Source organism: Pygoscelis adeliae, unplaced genomic scaffold (genome assembly GCF_000699105.1).
Source record: "Pygoscelis adeliae isolate BGI_AS28 unplaced genomic scaffold, ASM69910v1 Scaffold71, whole genome shotgun sequence".
NCBI lineage: Eukaryota > Metazoa > Chordata > Aves > Sphenisciformes > Spheniscidae > Pygoscelis > Pygoscelis adeliae.
In genome coordinates this window covers 2,912,525-2,926,257 of record NW_008824356.1, presented here as the reverse complement: position 1 = coordinate 2,926,257, position 13,733 = coordinate 2,912,525, and the positions used below count along the sequence as shown (strand labels likewise).

General features: G+C 40.0%; 1 protein-coding gene across 1 annotated transcript in view; it reads left to right on the top strand.

The window, feature by feature from the left end:
• Positions 1-11,493, top strand: part of RALGAPA1 (Ral GTPase activating protein, alpha subunit 1 (catalytic)) — a 125,015-nt gene extending 113,522 nt beyond the window's left edge. The window contains exons 39-41 of the mRNA XM_009319372.1: positions 1,799-1,923; positions 2,573-2,603; positions 10,492-11,493. Of these exons, the coding sequence (XP_009317647.1) occupies positions 1,799-1,923; positions 2,573-2,580 (133 nt within the window). The 3' untranslated portion in view covers positions 2,581-2,603; positions 10,492-11,493. The remainder of the gene's footprint in view (positions 1-1,798; positions 1,924-2,572; positions 2,604-10,491) is intronic.
• The last annotated feature ends 2,240 nt before the right edge of the window (positions 11,494-13,733 follow it).

Below are 13,733 nucleotides of genomic sequence, written 5' to 3'. Positions count from 1 at the left end.
ACCTAAGAACCGTTACAATGGGAGATTTTTATATTTTCTCTTGTCCCAGTGCTTCTATTATAGCTTCTCCAGCCTGAGACTTCTGCTGAGGTTCAGCTGTCTCGGGATCCAGAAAGAATTTGGAACGTGGATTTTGGAGGGAAAATTGGTTCCCAGTTTCACTATGTAACCAAGTTGTGCTCTAAGGAAATACAATGAATATTGATTTATTCACTGGAAGTTCTTTTCAGATAATATATTCTCTGTACGTTTTTTCACTTTAGATATACTGCAAAATCTACTGAAAATATTGTACAGAAAAAAACTGCAAAAAGGTTTCATAGGGAAAGTTCCATAATTGTTGAAGTATAGTTTTAAAAGCTAAGATGAAGGGTATTGTTTCCAGCTGTCATTTGGGGCTGGCAATTCTATTGCTTTTCATAACAAAGTCGTATAGTTATTTATTTTAAATGTTAGCGCTTGTTATTAAAAATGCTTATCACTTGTAATGCAGTTTTTATGTTTGGAGTGCTAAAAAATGTGTGCAAGATTAATATTATCCCCATTTCACAGATGGTGAAGTTGAGTCGGAAAGGTAGTTTCCTCACTGTTCCCGTTCCCCCCCAAAAGAGCAGCAAACCTGAAATCAGAACCCAGAACCTTCAAGAACCTGATTCTGAGTGCATTCCTCCACAGCATGCTGATTTGTTTGGGGGTTTTTTTAGGAAAAGAGAACTACATAAGGAGAAAATGATCTCGCTGTCTACAAATAAAATATGAAAAAAAAAGTGTGCACAAGCATAAATGCCAGGGAAAATTTCTGATCGTTTTATGGTTCTATAAGGTAACTGGAGAAGGTCTCCCTCATTCAACGTATTGAGTCCAGCTGGAGGACTTTGAAAGTTGTGAGAGAAAAGGTTAACTGATTTCTCAGTTCAGGAACTATACGACATGAAGTCAGCATGGTAGTTTTTCTTGATAATTGTATGTTGCTGCCTGCTGCTCCACATTTTGACAGCCATTTCCATAGTTGCTTTCATGAACAGCAGAAATATTCTCTCTTTTTCTCGCTCTCTCTGTGCTAACAGCACAATCAGGCCTGCTGGAACAAGAAGCCTGGAGAGGGTTCTTCAAAAGCAACAACACTTCAAGATACCGGTCTCTTGTCAATAATATCAGAGAGGGAGAACACAGGGAAAAGGAAGAAGTACAGTATTTTGCTGTCAATGCCCTTCCGACACCCTGTTAGCCAGTATCTAAGGGTCCTACGGATTCTTTACAAATATTCTTGCTTGTTTTAACGGCATAATTGACGCGGTGTTTTTCCCAATACTCAAATTTAGCTACGTGTTTATCTTAACTGCGTGTGTGTGTGTGTTTAGGGATTATGGAAGCAGTTTGTTATGGAAAAGAGCAAAATCATTTATTTTGTTAATGCTAATATTATTTTTCATGCTATACCTCTTAAAAATTGGAACGTTTTTATATTTAATTGTGACCAGAGTACAGCCAAATCAGTTACTTAAAAGAGAGTATTTAAGTTGCTGTTTGAAAAAATTTTCAGAAAGTTTTGCATCACATGTGGAAAAAAGATAGTTGAACCATAAGGTTTACATTAATCATGTTTATCTTACAGTTAATATTACTTCAGTGCATCAGATAATATCATAGCTCTGTAAAGAATTAAAAATAAGTGTGTACAGTCACTGAGATACATGATATGTATTTAACAAAACCAAGAATTCTGAATTACTAGGCACTGATATTTAGCAGTTACAGTACATGATATAAATTGCTCCTTAATTCTTGGCTAAACCAGTTATGAGGAGAGAGCACGATACCTGCAAACAATTGTTCAACATCATCTAGAGCCTACAACTTTTGAGGATTTTGCTGCTCAGGTTTTCTGTCCAGCACCTTACCACCATTTGCCCTCAGAGACAGGTAAGAAGTACAGTAAAGAACTGTTTTTGTACAGTCTTACTTGAAATGCAGTATCCTTACTTATAAAGACTAAAAATTCAGACCTTGGCACATCATTAAGAGTTACCATTAATCAAACAGACTATATGTACATATTTGAGGACCTGGGCAAAGTTGCTTTTAAATCTTTATTCCATTGCCTGGCATCACGAGCCAATGCCTGGCATTAAGATTTGGCAAGCTGCTTTAATATAGCAACCAGACCCCATATTTTTACAGTGAATTCTGTCACATTCCCCTGTATAAAGTCTTCGTGGAAGTGTTGGTACTCCTTCATCCAGGCTAGTTCAGGTAGACACATTCTTTAATCTAAGTACACCTTCCTCTGAAGAAGGTTTTACGGCTCACTACTTTTTTAGAATGTAAAGTTTTAAATTGGAAATCTGGGAGCCTTGCAGTCATCCATTTTGTTTCCAGGTTATTAGCTGCAAAGTTGTTTTTAAGGTCATTTTTGCCCTCCAATAAAATACCTGTTTTATAAGAGGATACTGCATTTTCAGTTACTAATGAGAAAATCGGTAAAAGAAATTGAGTAAGTCAAGGCCTTCCTGTTCTGAAATTTCTTGAACTCCTTATGATTATTTCATTATTTTATTTCCCCTCTTTTTAGATCATTAAATATCAGTTCTGTTTATCTGAAGGTAAGACAAAGTGTCCAAAAAACCCCTTTGTTCCTCTTACTTTTACTAGAGCACTAAGCTTGTAACCAAATTGTATGCGAACTTTCCTTGTTGCCCTTGTTCACACTAAAAAGAATTTCACACTGATTGAGAAATGACCACTACACCTCCTTAAAGTTTTAGTCTTTTACTAACCTCAGGTCTGCATGAAGCACTAACACTGGTTCTGGGATTAAGGTAACTAATGATAGAGACAGCTGTTGAATGAGTAACACTTTATTGTGTTGACCTTTGTTTCTCAGCATGAACAAGTAGTACTGGATGGCAGTGGTGTGTTTTGTACCCTGTGCTGTCTTTCATTGATGTTGTAAGACGTTCTGCAGTGATAACATAGGAGAGAAGGAGAAGAAGAATGTGTAACACTTGAAATTCCTTGTTCAGAAACCTTTATTCAGTAACAAATAAATCAAAATGCTTCTGTGGAAAAGCTGTAAATCTAAATAAAATAAATTTTGTAAAAATAAATTAATTTGGCAAGTTGTTAGCTCAAAATTTGTTTCTCAATTGCAAAAATACACAGAAATAAATTCTAAAATTATAGAGGAGTTGTGATAGGACCACAGAAAGAACGACTGAGATGTTAAAACATTGAGACTCCTTCACTTGAAAGTATAAACTATAAGTAGAAATGAGGTGCAGTTTCAAAGTATAGTAAGTGGTATAGTTATGCTAATGCAAATAGTCAAGACCAAAGGGAAACAAAATTTAAAGTAAAAATTAAATCAGTATTAAAAAATAGTAATATAATTTAATTTATGAAAACATTTGAATAGGAAAAATCTGTGACTAGAAACATTCAAAGCAATAACCAGGGATACCAGTCCTTGCCGCATTTCCTACCTAATGCACTCAGTAAGTATTCAACACCAGACACTTTTGTATGGCTAGTGTATATTCTATATTCTAGTGCACTTGTATCAGTTCTGCCTATTCACTTTCAGAAATCTCATTCCAGGCTAAATCATTCTGCCCTCTTCCCCTAGTTCATTCTTTTGGGGTGAAGTAAAGCTGCTTTTCTATACTAGTTTGGTGCATTGGAGAACACTCTTCTGCAGTGGCAATTCCTGTATTCCTTTAAAAATTGTCCTAGTCATACCTGGTATTCTCTAACATGATCTGGAAAAAGATGATGATTTTTGGAAACTTGATTTTAGACTTAACCTTTCTATCAAATATAATAATTTTCTGCAGGAATCTCATCAATAGGAGCTTGTGATGTATTGCACATCTGCGTGTATGCATGTGTGTGTTTACGTACCACAAAACACGATGTCCTGTCCTGAGGGCCACATTCTTCCGGACCTTGCGCTGTGCAGTGGAACTGACCAACACATCAGTGTCAGGAGCAGCCAGGGGATTCCTAGGACGGACATGCAGCACAGTGTGACCCGGCATCAGAGTGAAAGAACCTGTCCCCAGACCTGCATGACTCTGAGCTTTCATTCCAGCACAGGTTCTCTGGGGATCCTCTGGCAGTCCTGCCTGCAGCCTGGGGGCTGACCCCTGTTCAGTCTGGGGCTGCTGGGGCTCTGATACTCAGCTCCAGGACAGAGTGCCTGAAATAGCACCACATCATCTGCCTCCACGCTGACTCTGGAGGGCACAAATTCTAAAGCCTGAGGCACGTATAAATTGACACTGCAGTCATCTAAAAAGGTTACCCCAGGGCTTGGGGTTAGTCTGGAAACCTCTGGTTTCCAGTTCTAGCGAAGGCAGACTTGTGAGCAAGGTTGGCTACAGATGACCCAGAACTTTGATGGACCGTGATCCCAAGAAAGAGCCCACCAGATGTGCTATTAAAAAAATAGATACCCCTAGGTTTCCAGGTTCCCTACAACAGACAGATTTCTTGAAAGATATGTGAAGAGCTCTGAATTGTGCCAGGATTGCACATAAGAGTGGCACTGGAGTCCCGCCTGGCAATCCACACGCATTCATCACCCCCAAGATGACTCAGACAAAACCTGGCAGGCTCCCTGCCAGAGATTTCCGTGTCATCTGAAAATTTCTGACCGGCTTCTAAAAATACATCACAATTATTTTTTTTTTAATTAAAAATAGTTATGTCTGTTTTTTGAAATGAAAAATAACTGACCAGAAGAGACTTCTAAAGATTTCCACATCTCAGATATTATAGACTTGATTCTTTAAGTGGATCATGATGTCCAAGATTACAGTTGCTGAATATGTTTAATTTTTATAAAATATTATATACAATTTCTTCTTCTAAGGAAGATATATAGAAACTGAAGCTACTACAGCCCATCACCAGGCGTTGTAATTTTGTTGTTGTGATCCCATTGGCCAGTTTCAGCATGCCAGTTTTTTTATTTGAGCTATGGTAATCAGAGCAAATAGAGAACACGCAATTTGGTAACAAACTCTGTTTCCTCAGATTGACGTTATTTTATCAAAGGCTCGGCCCTCAGCAAAAGCCATTTTCTTCCTTAGAGTGGTTGCTCTTCAATACAACGTGATTGTGGCTGCTGCTTTTTTATCTACATACTTAGTTTGCCCTGTCAAAATATCTGACAAGTCTACCTTCCCATGTTTAGGAACCTGACTAGTGTAGCGGATGTGTACGTTTTAAAAAATTGAGATTTACCTGCACTTAATCACAGAATATAATTCAGTTGCTTCTGTATTTTTTGACTTCGTGCTGACTGTTAAATAGAGTAACTCCTGCTATACAGCTATTGAGTAAACTAGATGTCTGTGACACCAGAACAGGTTGAGGGAACTGTCAATGGTAAGCTCAATGATATTGAAGGTCTTATTGACTCCATGATGCTAAGGTTCTGAGCTTTGAAATGTAGTGATGTCTTGGGTTTGGTTTTTCTCGATCTTCTTTTTTCCCTCTCTTCCTACTAAAAATAGTACCTCAGTACAGTAAACCTTATATAGAAGGGGCTTCTCTACATTAGTCATAGTGTTTTCCTTGTGATGAAAGCATCAGACTTCTCGATCCCAACAATCATTCCTATATTTTCAAGCCTGTGTTCAGAACAATTCTGCTGCCCCACTTCCAAAGTAAGCCTGACAGGCAGGGAGGCAGGGGAATGTAGAGGTAACAATACTTCAGCCTTGCACAAGAGAAACTCAAATTCAGCAGCCTGCATCTTAATCTTTTCTGCTGTTGTTTGCTGGGTAACTTTGAACTGAGAATCTTTTTGGCCCTGTATTACCCCTTCACAGATGAGAATGATGGTGCTTTTCTCACTGCAGAAGGGTCTAAGCAACACTTGATGGTGGCGGTTGAAGTTTGTGACTGGAAGTGAAGTTGAAATACAGAAATGAGGGCTGTATGGCTGGCAGGGCCAGGAAGAGTTTCTCATTATCCCTTCTCCAGTCCAAACTTAGGAAAATTTTTGTATTCATTCCAAATCAGAGCAAAACCACAAAACTTACTGAACTTTTCCAAAAATTTCATATTGGAACAACTGAAGCTGAAACTTCACACATTTCTGAACCTATTGTCCTTAAGTCAACCACGATAGTAAGCTGGGGATCCTCAGCGTTTTGAAGCAGTAAATTCGGTGTGGACTGCTAGAGACCCAAACAGATCAACTTTCTACATGTAGTGAAATGGGTCTACTGAAAAAAATAGAGTGTGATTGTCCAGTTAAAAAGCATCCCATGCATATGCACAAGAGGACACAATTAAATTTTAATCCTGACATTTCCTAGTTTTTGAATGTTCGACTATGAACTTATTGTCTTGTGACAACGTTTTCCTTGTGTAATTCCTTCCATTTTTGTTTTGTTTAAGGCATAGGGCAAAAGAGAAATTCTGTAATACTGATTAACAGCCACGTGATTCATAAGCAAAACTGTAACCCCTAGATCTACCACCACCACCTGCAGACTGAGATAGGGCAATAATCAGTACTAATGGTAAGCTGTCTTACCTCTGCCTGAATCTCCACTAGTGGAAAGACTGGGAATTTCGCCAGTGGGTTTCACAGATATTAGTTGACAGAGAGGAATGGGTTTACACAATAGTCGTGTTTCCAGCCAGGTTCCGAAGAGCATCCTTCACTGGACATGGGCTCTGCCGCTCTTCTGCCGTAAACTTAATCTTTTTTGCTGTCGTCTTTCTCATGTCTGGCTCATAGTTCTTTTTCTCATACCCAGTTCCAGTCTCCCAGGTCTTTAGGCCGCTGACCATCTCCTCCTCACCTTCTCGTCTTGCTTTGCAGCTGCTTTTACAGTCTTTCTGCATCCGCTTCTCGCTTCCTTTCCTCATTTCCCAAAATTAGTGAGAGACTTTATTGACTTGACTCTAGCAGGGCTCTGCTGAGCATGACAGATGACTTGGCTGGATTCGGACTGGAATTTGTAAGAGTGGCAAAGGGCACAAGCTATACAAAAACAATTGCCCTCTTCCCCAGAAGTCAGGTGGGGGGAGGCTGAAGTATCTTAAAAGGCCGTCAAAATTTACCAACATGCACAAATTAATTTTTCTCTGTGGTCATTCTCAGAAATGGCACTTGGGAAAATGTTGATCCCGACAACAAGGTGTGATAGAGCTAGACGTACTGAGAGTAGCCTTACCGTGCAGCACCCTGTCTTAACATCAGCGCCCTGTCAGGCTTCTGCTCGGTGAATTTTTCACCTCTTTGAAAGTCAGAACTGACGAGCGAGATGAGTCATGCCAACACGTGTGTTATGATACCTCCGGATTCCTCCACCTCACCTCGCTTCTAACTCAGTCTGTGTGTAGTTAGGATTCAATTTTACATTTAAATAGTTAATTCCTGAGTCAAATAACCAACGTGCTGTTATTAGAAGATCCTAAAATTATCAAATGGAGTGTGAAAATGTTGCATTTCAACTTTGTTGATCCACCTCCTTGTTCAGAAGCAATTGAAATGGCTGTACCATTATGGCCCCAAAATATCATAGCTCATTAGGCTATGATATTTGCCACTTGTCAAGCCTAAGAGATGAAAAATATGGATCACTTCCTGACATTTTTCAGCCTCTTAACAATCTTAACACATCTATTTTGTTTATTTTATAGAACTTTCCGGTTCTAGGTCAATTATCAATAAAGCCTTCTTATGTAACCCTATTTTTATATTTTGGATAACTAAATATTTCATTGCGTAGAGAGATAAAGATAATAACATTTTACACTGAAGATTTTAAAACTGTGAAGGGGAGACAAAACCTGCAAAATTTCTATATACCACATTTAATATCCACATGTGTATGTGCATATGTATGTATATATAAATATATATGCTTATCTAAAATCCAAAGAAATTGAGTTACTAATCAGTCTGTTGATTGCTGTCAGACTTTAAATATATTTTAAGTGCCATTATTCTTCACTCTTCTGGTGTGATATGTTCAGATGTGAAAATCACTTTACGTGACTTCTGTTCTTCAATAGCTCTAAGTCAGCTTCTTAAAAAAATGGGATTGCATGTGAGTCTGTGCTTCTGTCTGCAGGAATTAGAAACAAAATTTTAAGATACGGCTGGAATAATACCTTAATTGAAATAACAGGGGGGGTTAAGGTTTTCTTTATCCAACCCGTGGTAGAATTTCACACTAGGGTTTGACCATTCGATGCAGACTAACTAGCTTAAATGCTCTGTTTTTTCTTCTTTACATGATTTCAGGAGTCTCATGTTGAGACTGGCTGTAATTTTAGCATACTTAATACTGTGAAACAGCTGGGGAGCAGAAGCCATATATCGAGTTGCCATTTGTTTTTCCTTCTCGATTGTGTGTATGTGTGTGAGTATTTAGCTGTTTTCACAGACTTTAAGCAAGCATTTCAGACAATGTTTAGGCTGTATCTCAGTTGCTATGAATAAGGTTGCTGGATCTGGATAACGTTATAGAATTCTTTTCTTTCTCTCTCTCTTCCTTTTTTTCTTGTAATGCTTAGTTGGTAAGTATGACACCGGATTTCAGAGCTGTTGCTTCATTGCACATAACTAACTCATCACTCTCTTTAACCTGTAGCATGAGCAGCAATTGCATAATGAAATTCGAGATTCCGTTTTCTGTGCTCATCTGTTAATACCCTTCAATCTCTGCGGTTCGTGTCTCATGTCTCACACCTGTTATCTTTTATCTTTTCTCCCCCCCCTTCCTCACTTCTTTCCACTCCTCCTTCCTCATCACTTCTTCATTCTCAACAAAGAAAGAAATGCTGTGATATTTCTTCTCCTTCCAAAACCTCCACTAGAAAGCATTGGCCACATCAAGGTAAAGGGCAAAGGCTTGAAACGGAAGGTCTTTCACGCTAGCTGTGAATGGTATGCTGTGCAAAACAACAACGGTTATTTTCTGTTCTCTAACTTCCACCATTTGAAATGCTTTAATTCCTTGTAAAATTAGAACAAGATAGAATTTCAGAAAATGAGAGTGCATGTTTCCCTGCCTGCCTTTTTCTATAAGGCACAGTGAGTCAGGCATTATCGTGCTTTTCCAGATTGTTTGGCAATGAAGTACCTAGTTCATGAACAGAATTACTGTCACCAGCTGGGGAACAAATAACAGCCCTTTCTCCTCCCTGTCACTTTGATGGGTCGTGTCAGTTTGAAAAAGATGGAAAGTACCATGACATCTCTCTGGAGCAGGCAGGTGATGGACCAGGCGAGGAGGACAGCCAGGTCGCTAAATCACTGAGGTTTATGACAATATGTTTTAAATGTACTCTTAGACTTCTTACCTGGTGACCTGTGATTTTATTTTAGAGGAGTCTTTCAAAATAAATTATGATCAGTTTTTGCACCCCTTATATATAAAACGTATACTGAGGGAGAGAGATCTTCAGTTCTGATTATTGCATTATTATTTTAGAGAATTACCAGTAATAGCATGATGTGGAAGAAATAGCAAGTGATATTCTGGCTTACTGAAGTCAGCAGGGGTTTCCCCATTGACTTCTGCAGGACTAAGCTTCTGTCCATAATTTATACGGGTCAGAAGCGATCTGTGGCAACTGAGGTAACTGAGTTCAGTCAGGCTGTCAGTCTCTGTAAATGGCTAATTAAAATGCAGTTTAGTTCTGTGGATGTGAGTTCATAGTGTTAATTTTCGGTACACGGAAAGGAGAACGTAATTTTGATTTCATGTTTTCTCCTTTTCCTTTTGCATCTCTATGGAAGAAGATTTTGTAAGGGAAGAGCCTTGTCCTCTTGCAGTGAGGACTCGGGGCCCACCACAGCGTAGCGCTGGGCACTGGGCTAACGAACTGCATGCCGTTCGTTATCTCAAATTCATCTTGTTCCTTTTACAAAGAAATGTTACGTATAGTGCATCCAGTTAGTATGATCTGTTCAAGCTTCTGCCTTGTGGGCCCTGTAGGAATTTGCCTTTTGAAGCATCGACTAAAGTTGAGATGGGAGAAGATGTTTTGCTCTCCCAAGCTGGCCCCTGATTCACTCCACCTCTTCAGCTGCATTCCTAGAGCTCCCTTCATGCGCAATGAGCTGTTAACAACCTTCATGTTCTCATTAAAGACTGGATCCTTCTGGGATGTGGTTTGAATAAGGACTCCCCATCCCTGCAAGGGAACTGGAGGTGCTTGTTCTGCCGGTTAGCGGGAGAACGTTGCCCACTTCAGTGCTGCCTCAGTTGCTGAGAGCGAGGGGGTTCTGCAGTCCCGTAGCTCAGTGGTTTCTGGCATCATCTTTTCTTTAGAGGTGGATTTGCGGCAGTTGCTAGCTCCACGTGCAGTACCACCACCCACAGCTGGTAAAGGGCTAGGAGATGCTGTGGGAGTGACAGCAGCACTGAAATTCCTCTCTGCCCCTTGTGAATAGAGTCCTGCACTGCAAGTGCAGAAGGCGGCACTGACCCATCTGGTTCTTGCTGTCCTCTGCAGGCTTCTGCCCAGAGACTCAGCCGGGAGAAACTCCAGCAGCAGCAACAGCACAGGTGGATGGAACAGACTTAGCCTCTCCAATGTCTCCTCGGACTAGCAAGAGCCGCATGTCCATGAAACTGCGCCGCTCCTCTGGCTCAGCCAACAAGTCCTAAGTGGCGAGATGCCTGCAGCTTTCTAGTGAACAGCAATCGGCCACCCTTCCCACAGCGATTCACCGCTTTCCGTTAAAGGATAATGTCTCTAATGTGTGTGCGCCCCTTCCCTGCATACCCCGGTTCTGTATGTTTATTTTAAACAGTGACACTGGAATTTTACTTTATATTTTAGCTTTTGGTTTTTTATCAAACTCCAGGCTGCCTTTTTTTTTTTTTTTTTCTTTTTCTTTTTTTTTTTTTTTTTTCTTTGCAGTGCAGTTTGTCCTCTGCACCTTTTACCTTCCTGGATGATTACGATATCTTAACAGTAGTCATTTTTAACTCTGGTTGATCTTGAGTCATATATGGAATTGGAGACTGCGGTTTGATTACACTATATTTATTGTGCCCCATTGCAATTTTCTCTGTAACAAAGAAAGAAATATGTACAACTTGAAAATGAATGTACAATTTTAAATTGAAGTTGCATTTGTAAAGTCTTTGTCAGATGTCACAATGCTAATGCACAGGATGTGTACAGATTATTTATGTTAAGAATAAAATGGTTCAACGGCCTTTCAAGCATTACAGAGTCCAAATGAAATAACTTGCTCGTAGCACCAACTCTTTCCTCACAAAGCAACGTATCATTTCATAACTGTGCAGGTGATGCAGTAATCTATGCCAGAAAAACAGGAAAAAAAAAAAAAATCACTGTGCTGAAATTCTACTTATGCTTGGCTTCCAAATATTTTTATAATGTTTGCTTTTCCAAGTGGTATCAATAGCAAATGCCATCGAGTTTCACGGTTTTTAGCCTTTATCATCAGGCTGCTGGGTCTAGATGTATTTTCTTGTTTCTTACATTTAAAAAAAAAAAAGCACTTTCCTGATAGAAATTCCTTGCTCTGATGATGTGTACTAGGGAAGAAAAGGGAACATGCTCCGGGAGCCTGGCCTGAAATGCTGGTGATTCCAACCCTGTGAGTGCAGATTAGTACACGCGTTCCACCCACCCAGAGATATTTTCCTACTGTCGTGGTTTAACCGAAACCAGGACACCTACAGAAGATGAAATGCTCACATTTTGAGTCTGGCAAACAACAAAATGCTGTTAACAAAATGTAGCATGACATCGGTACTAACTGCATGTGTAAATATATCATATGGGCAACAATAAAAAGATAAATTACGTATTGTCGTTCATGTAGTATCTACAAATTTGTAATGGTTGAAGAGAAGACATGCTATTTAATAATACAATAAAATTATTCTTACCACCTTTTGTATATTAGTCATTCACCTCAATGATTAGATTCTTAGTCCAATTTATAGAAGAATAGCATATTACGCGTGGAGCAGTTAAGTGCAATACACAGCTTAGTTTTCATTTCGCACGAGTTATTAGGAGCTCTTTCCCAACCCATCGCAAGAACGCCGTACTGAAAACTTTTCCCCGGGTATAATAAATACAGTACAGGTAGCTCCGCAGGTAACGCGAAGTGCAGGGCGTTCCCTCCTGCAGGCTGGTTGTTTGAATGCTAATTGTAGGAGCAGTTAATAATCATCAGGTTTCTGTGGTCTGGAGCCCTTCGTCTTTGACTGTGCAAGTGGAGAAAGGAGAGCGATGATTTAAAAAAACATAGTGACCTTCTCCAGGGGAGAACTCATTTAATTGCATAAGCGGGCATTTTTACCTAAGTTTCCGTAACCCACAAATGATGGAAAAATGCACAACTTAAAATAACATGCTTTATTTCTGGCATATGAGAAGAGTGAGCTGCGAGTTTAGCCTCCTTCGTCAGACAGCAAATCTTGGCTGCTTTAGGTTATATTGTGTTAATTCATTTGTCCAGGTCCTGAAACTAAAATGAGAAAGTCTGTGAAGCAGATTTAAAATAAAGCACTTATCGCTTGCTTTCAGCCTTTGGGCATGATACACGTGAATCTTTTGTTGTGTGTAACAAAATATAAAATTATGGAAATAATCGCTTTAGAGGATGCTAATCAAAAGATTGAAATATTTTGCATGCTCATTTCACAGAGAGTGTTAGAACAAAGACTACGGCTGGGATCAATTCGGTTCTTCGGAAAACATCAGCTGACCCACTTTGCCCTGCTGAATTCAAGGCAGGCGTGAGCTTTGTTTTAAATCCTTTATTGAATTTGCTTGCCCTTATTTTTGGCCTCATCTGCTATCACATTTAGAAACAAGCACTCATGCGTGGAAAAATTAAATAAATAAATAGATAGATACCGGCTGAAATGGCAGTAGCTGGTAAATTCGACAGTATTTCAAAGCATTTGGCCAGACCACCGTTACAGCCAGGGAATACACACCGTGGGTTGCTTTGCTAACGGTAGGTCTCATTAGGGAGAAGGAAGGTAGCCTGTCATCTGCGCTTTAGCAACGTATCAAAAGACTGTTTCATGTTCTAATTTCAGCTGTTCACAAGACTTGGAGGAGCTCACATCAACAGCGCAGCTCACGGGGTAGAGGGGTCGGAGGCCACCCAGAAAGGCCGTGTGCGGACAGGGACCCTCTGCCTGCCCGCGACGCAGGGGCTGGCGGGGCCGGCACGCTGCCTGGCCTGGCGAGACCAAACCGCGCTTCTTGCTATTGTTCGTGCCGCACTAACAAGCCACTAACGGAGCGGGTTTTGAAACAGGCAGTTGCCGGAGACGTGCGTTTTGCCTACCGCACGGTCGCTAGAGTACAGAAACACAGAGCAAGCGGGAGATGCGTACTTAGCTATAGGAGATCAACACCTCGTATTTTAATTAAGCAGACAGCACGATTAATTTTTCATACGTTTTGCTAGCTATTATATGACTTGACATTGACTTAATATGAACATTTACCTTCTCAACTATCTTAGTACAGAGTACAGCAAACAAAACACCTCACAATAACTTAAATGTTGAAGATCGGGGGCTAAGGCTATTAAAACAAGGTCACTAGATCAGGCTCCTTTTCTCACGAAAAATAATTCCTCTCTTTAAATATCGTATATACAGCTGTACTTCTATCCTGGACCGAGAGTAGCTACGGAAGATGTACTTTCAGTGGGCCGACACCCGCCTCCCCGGCATTGCCCGCATCCC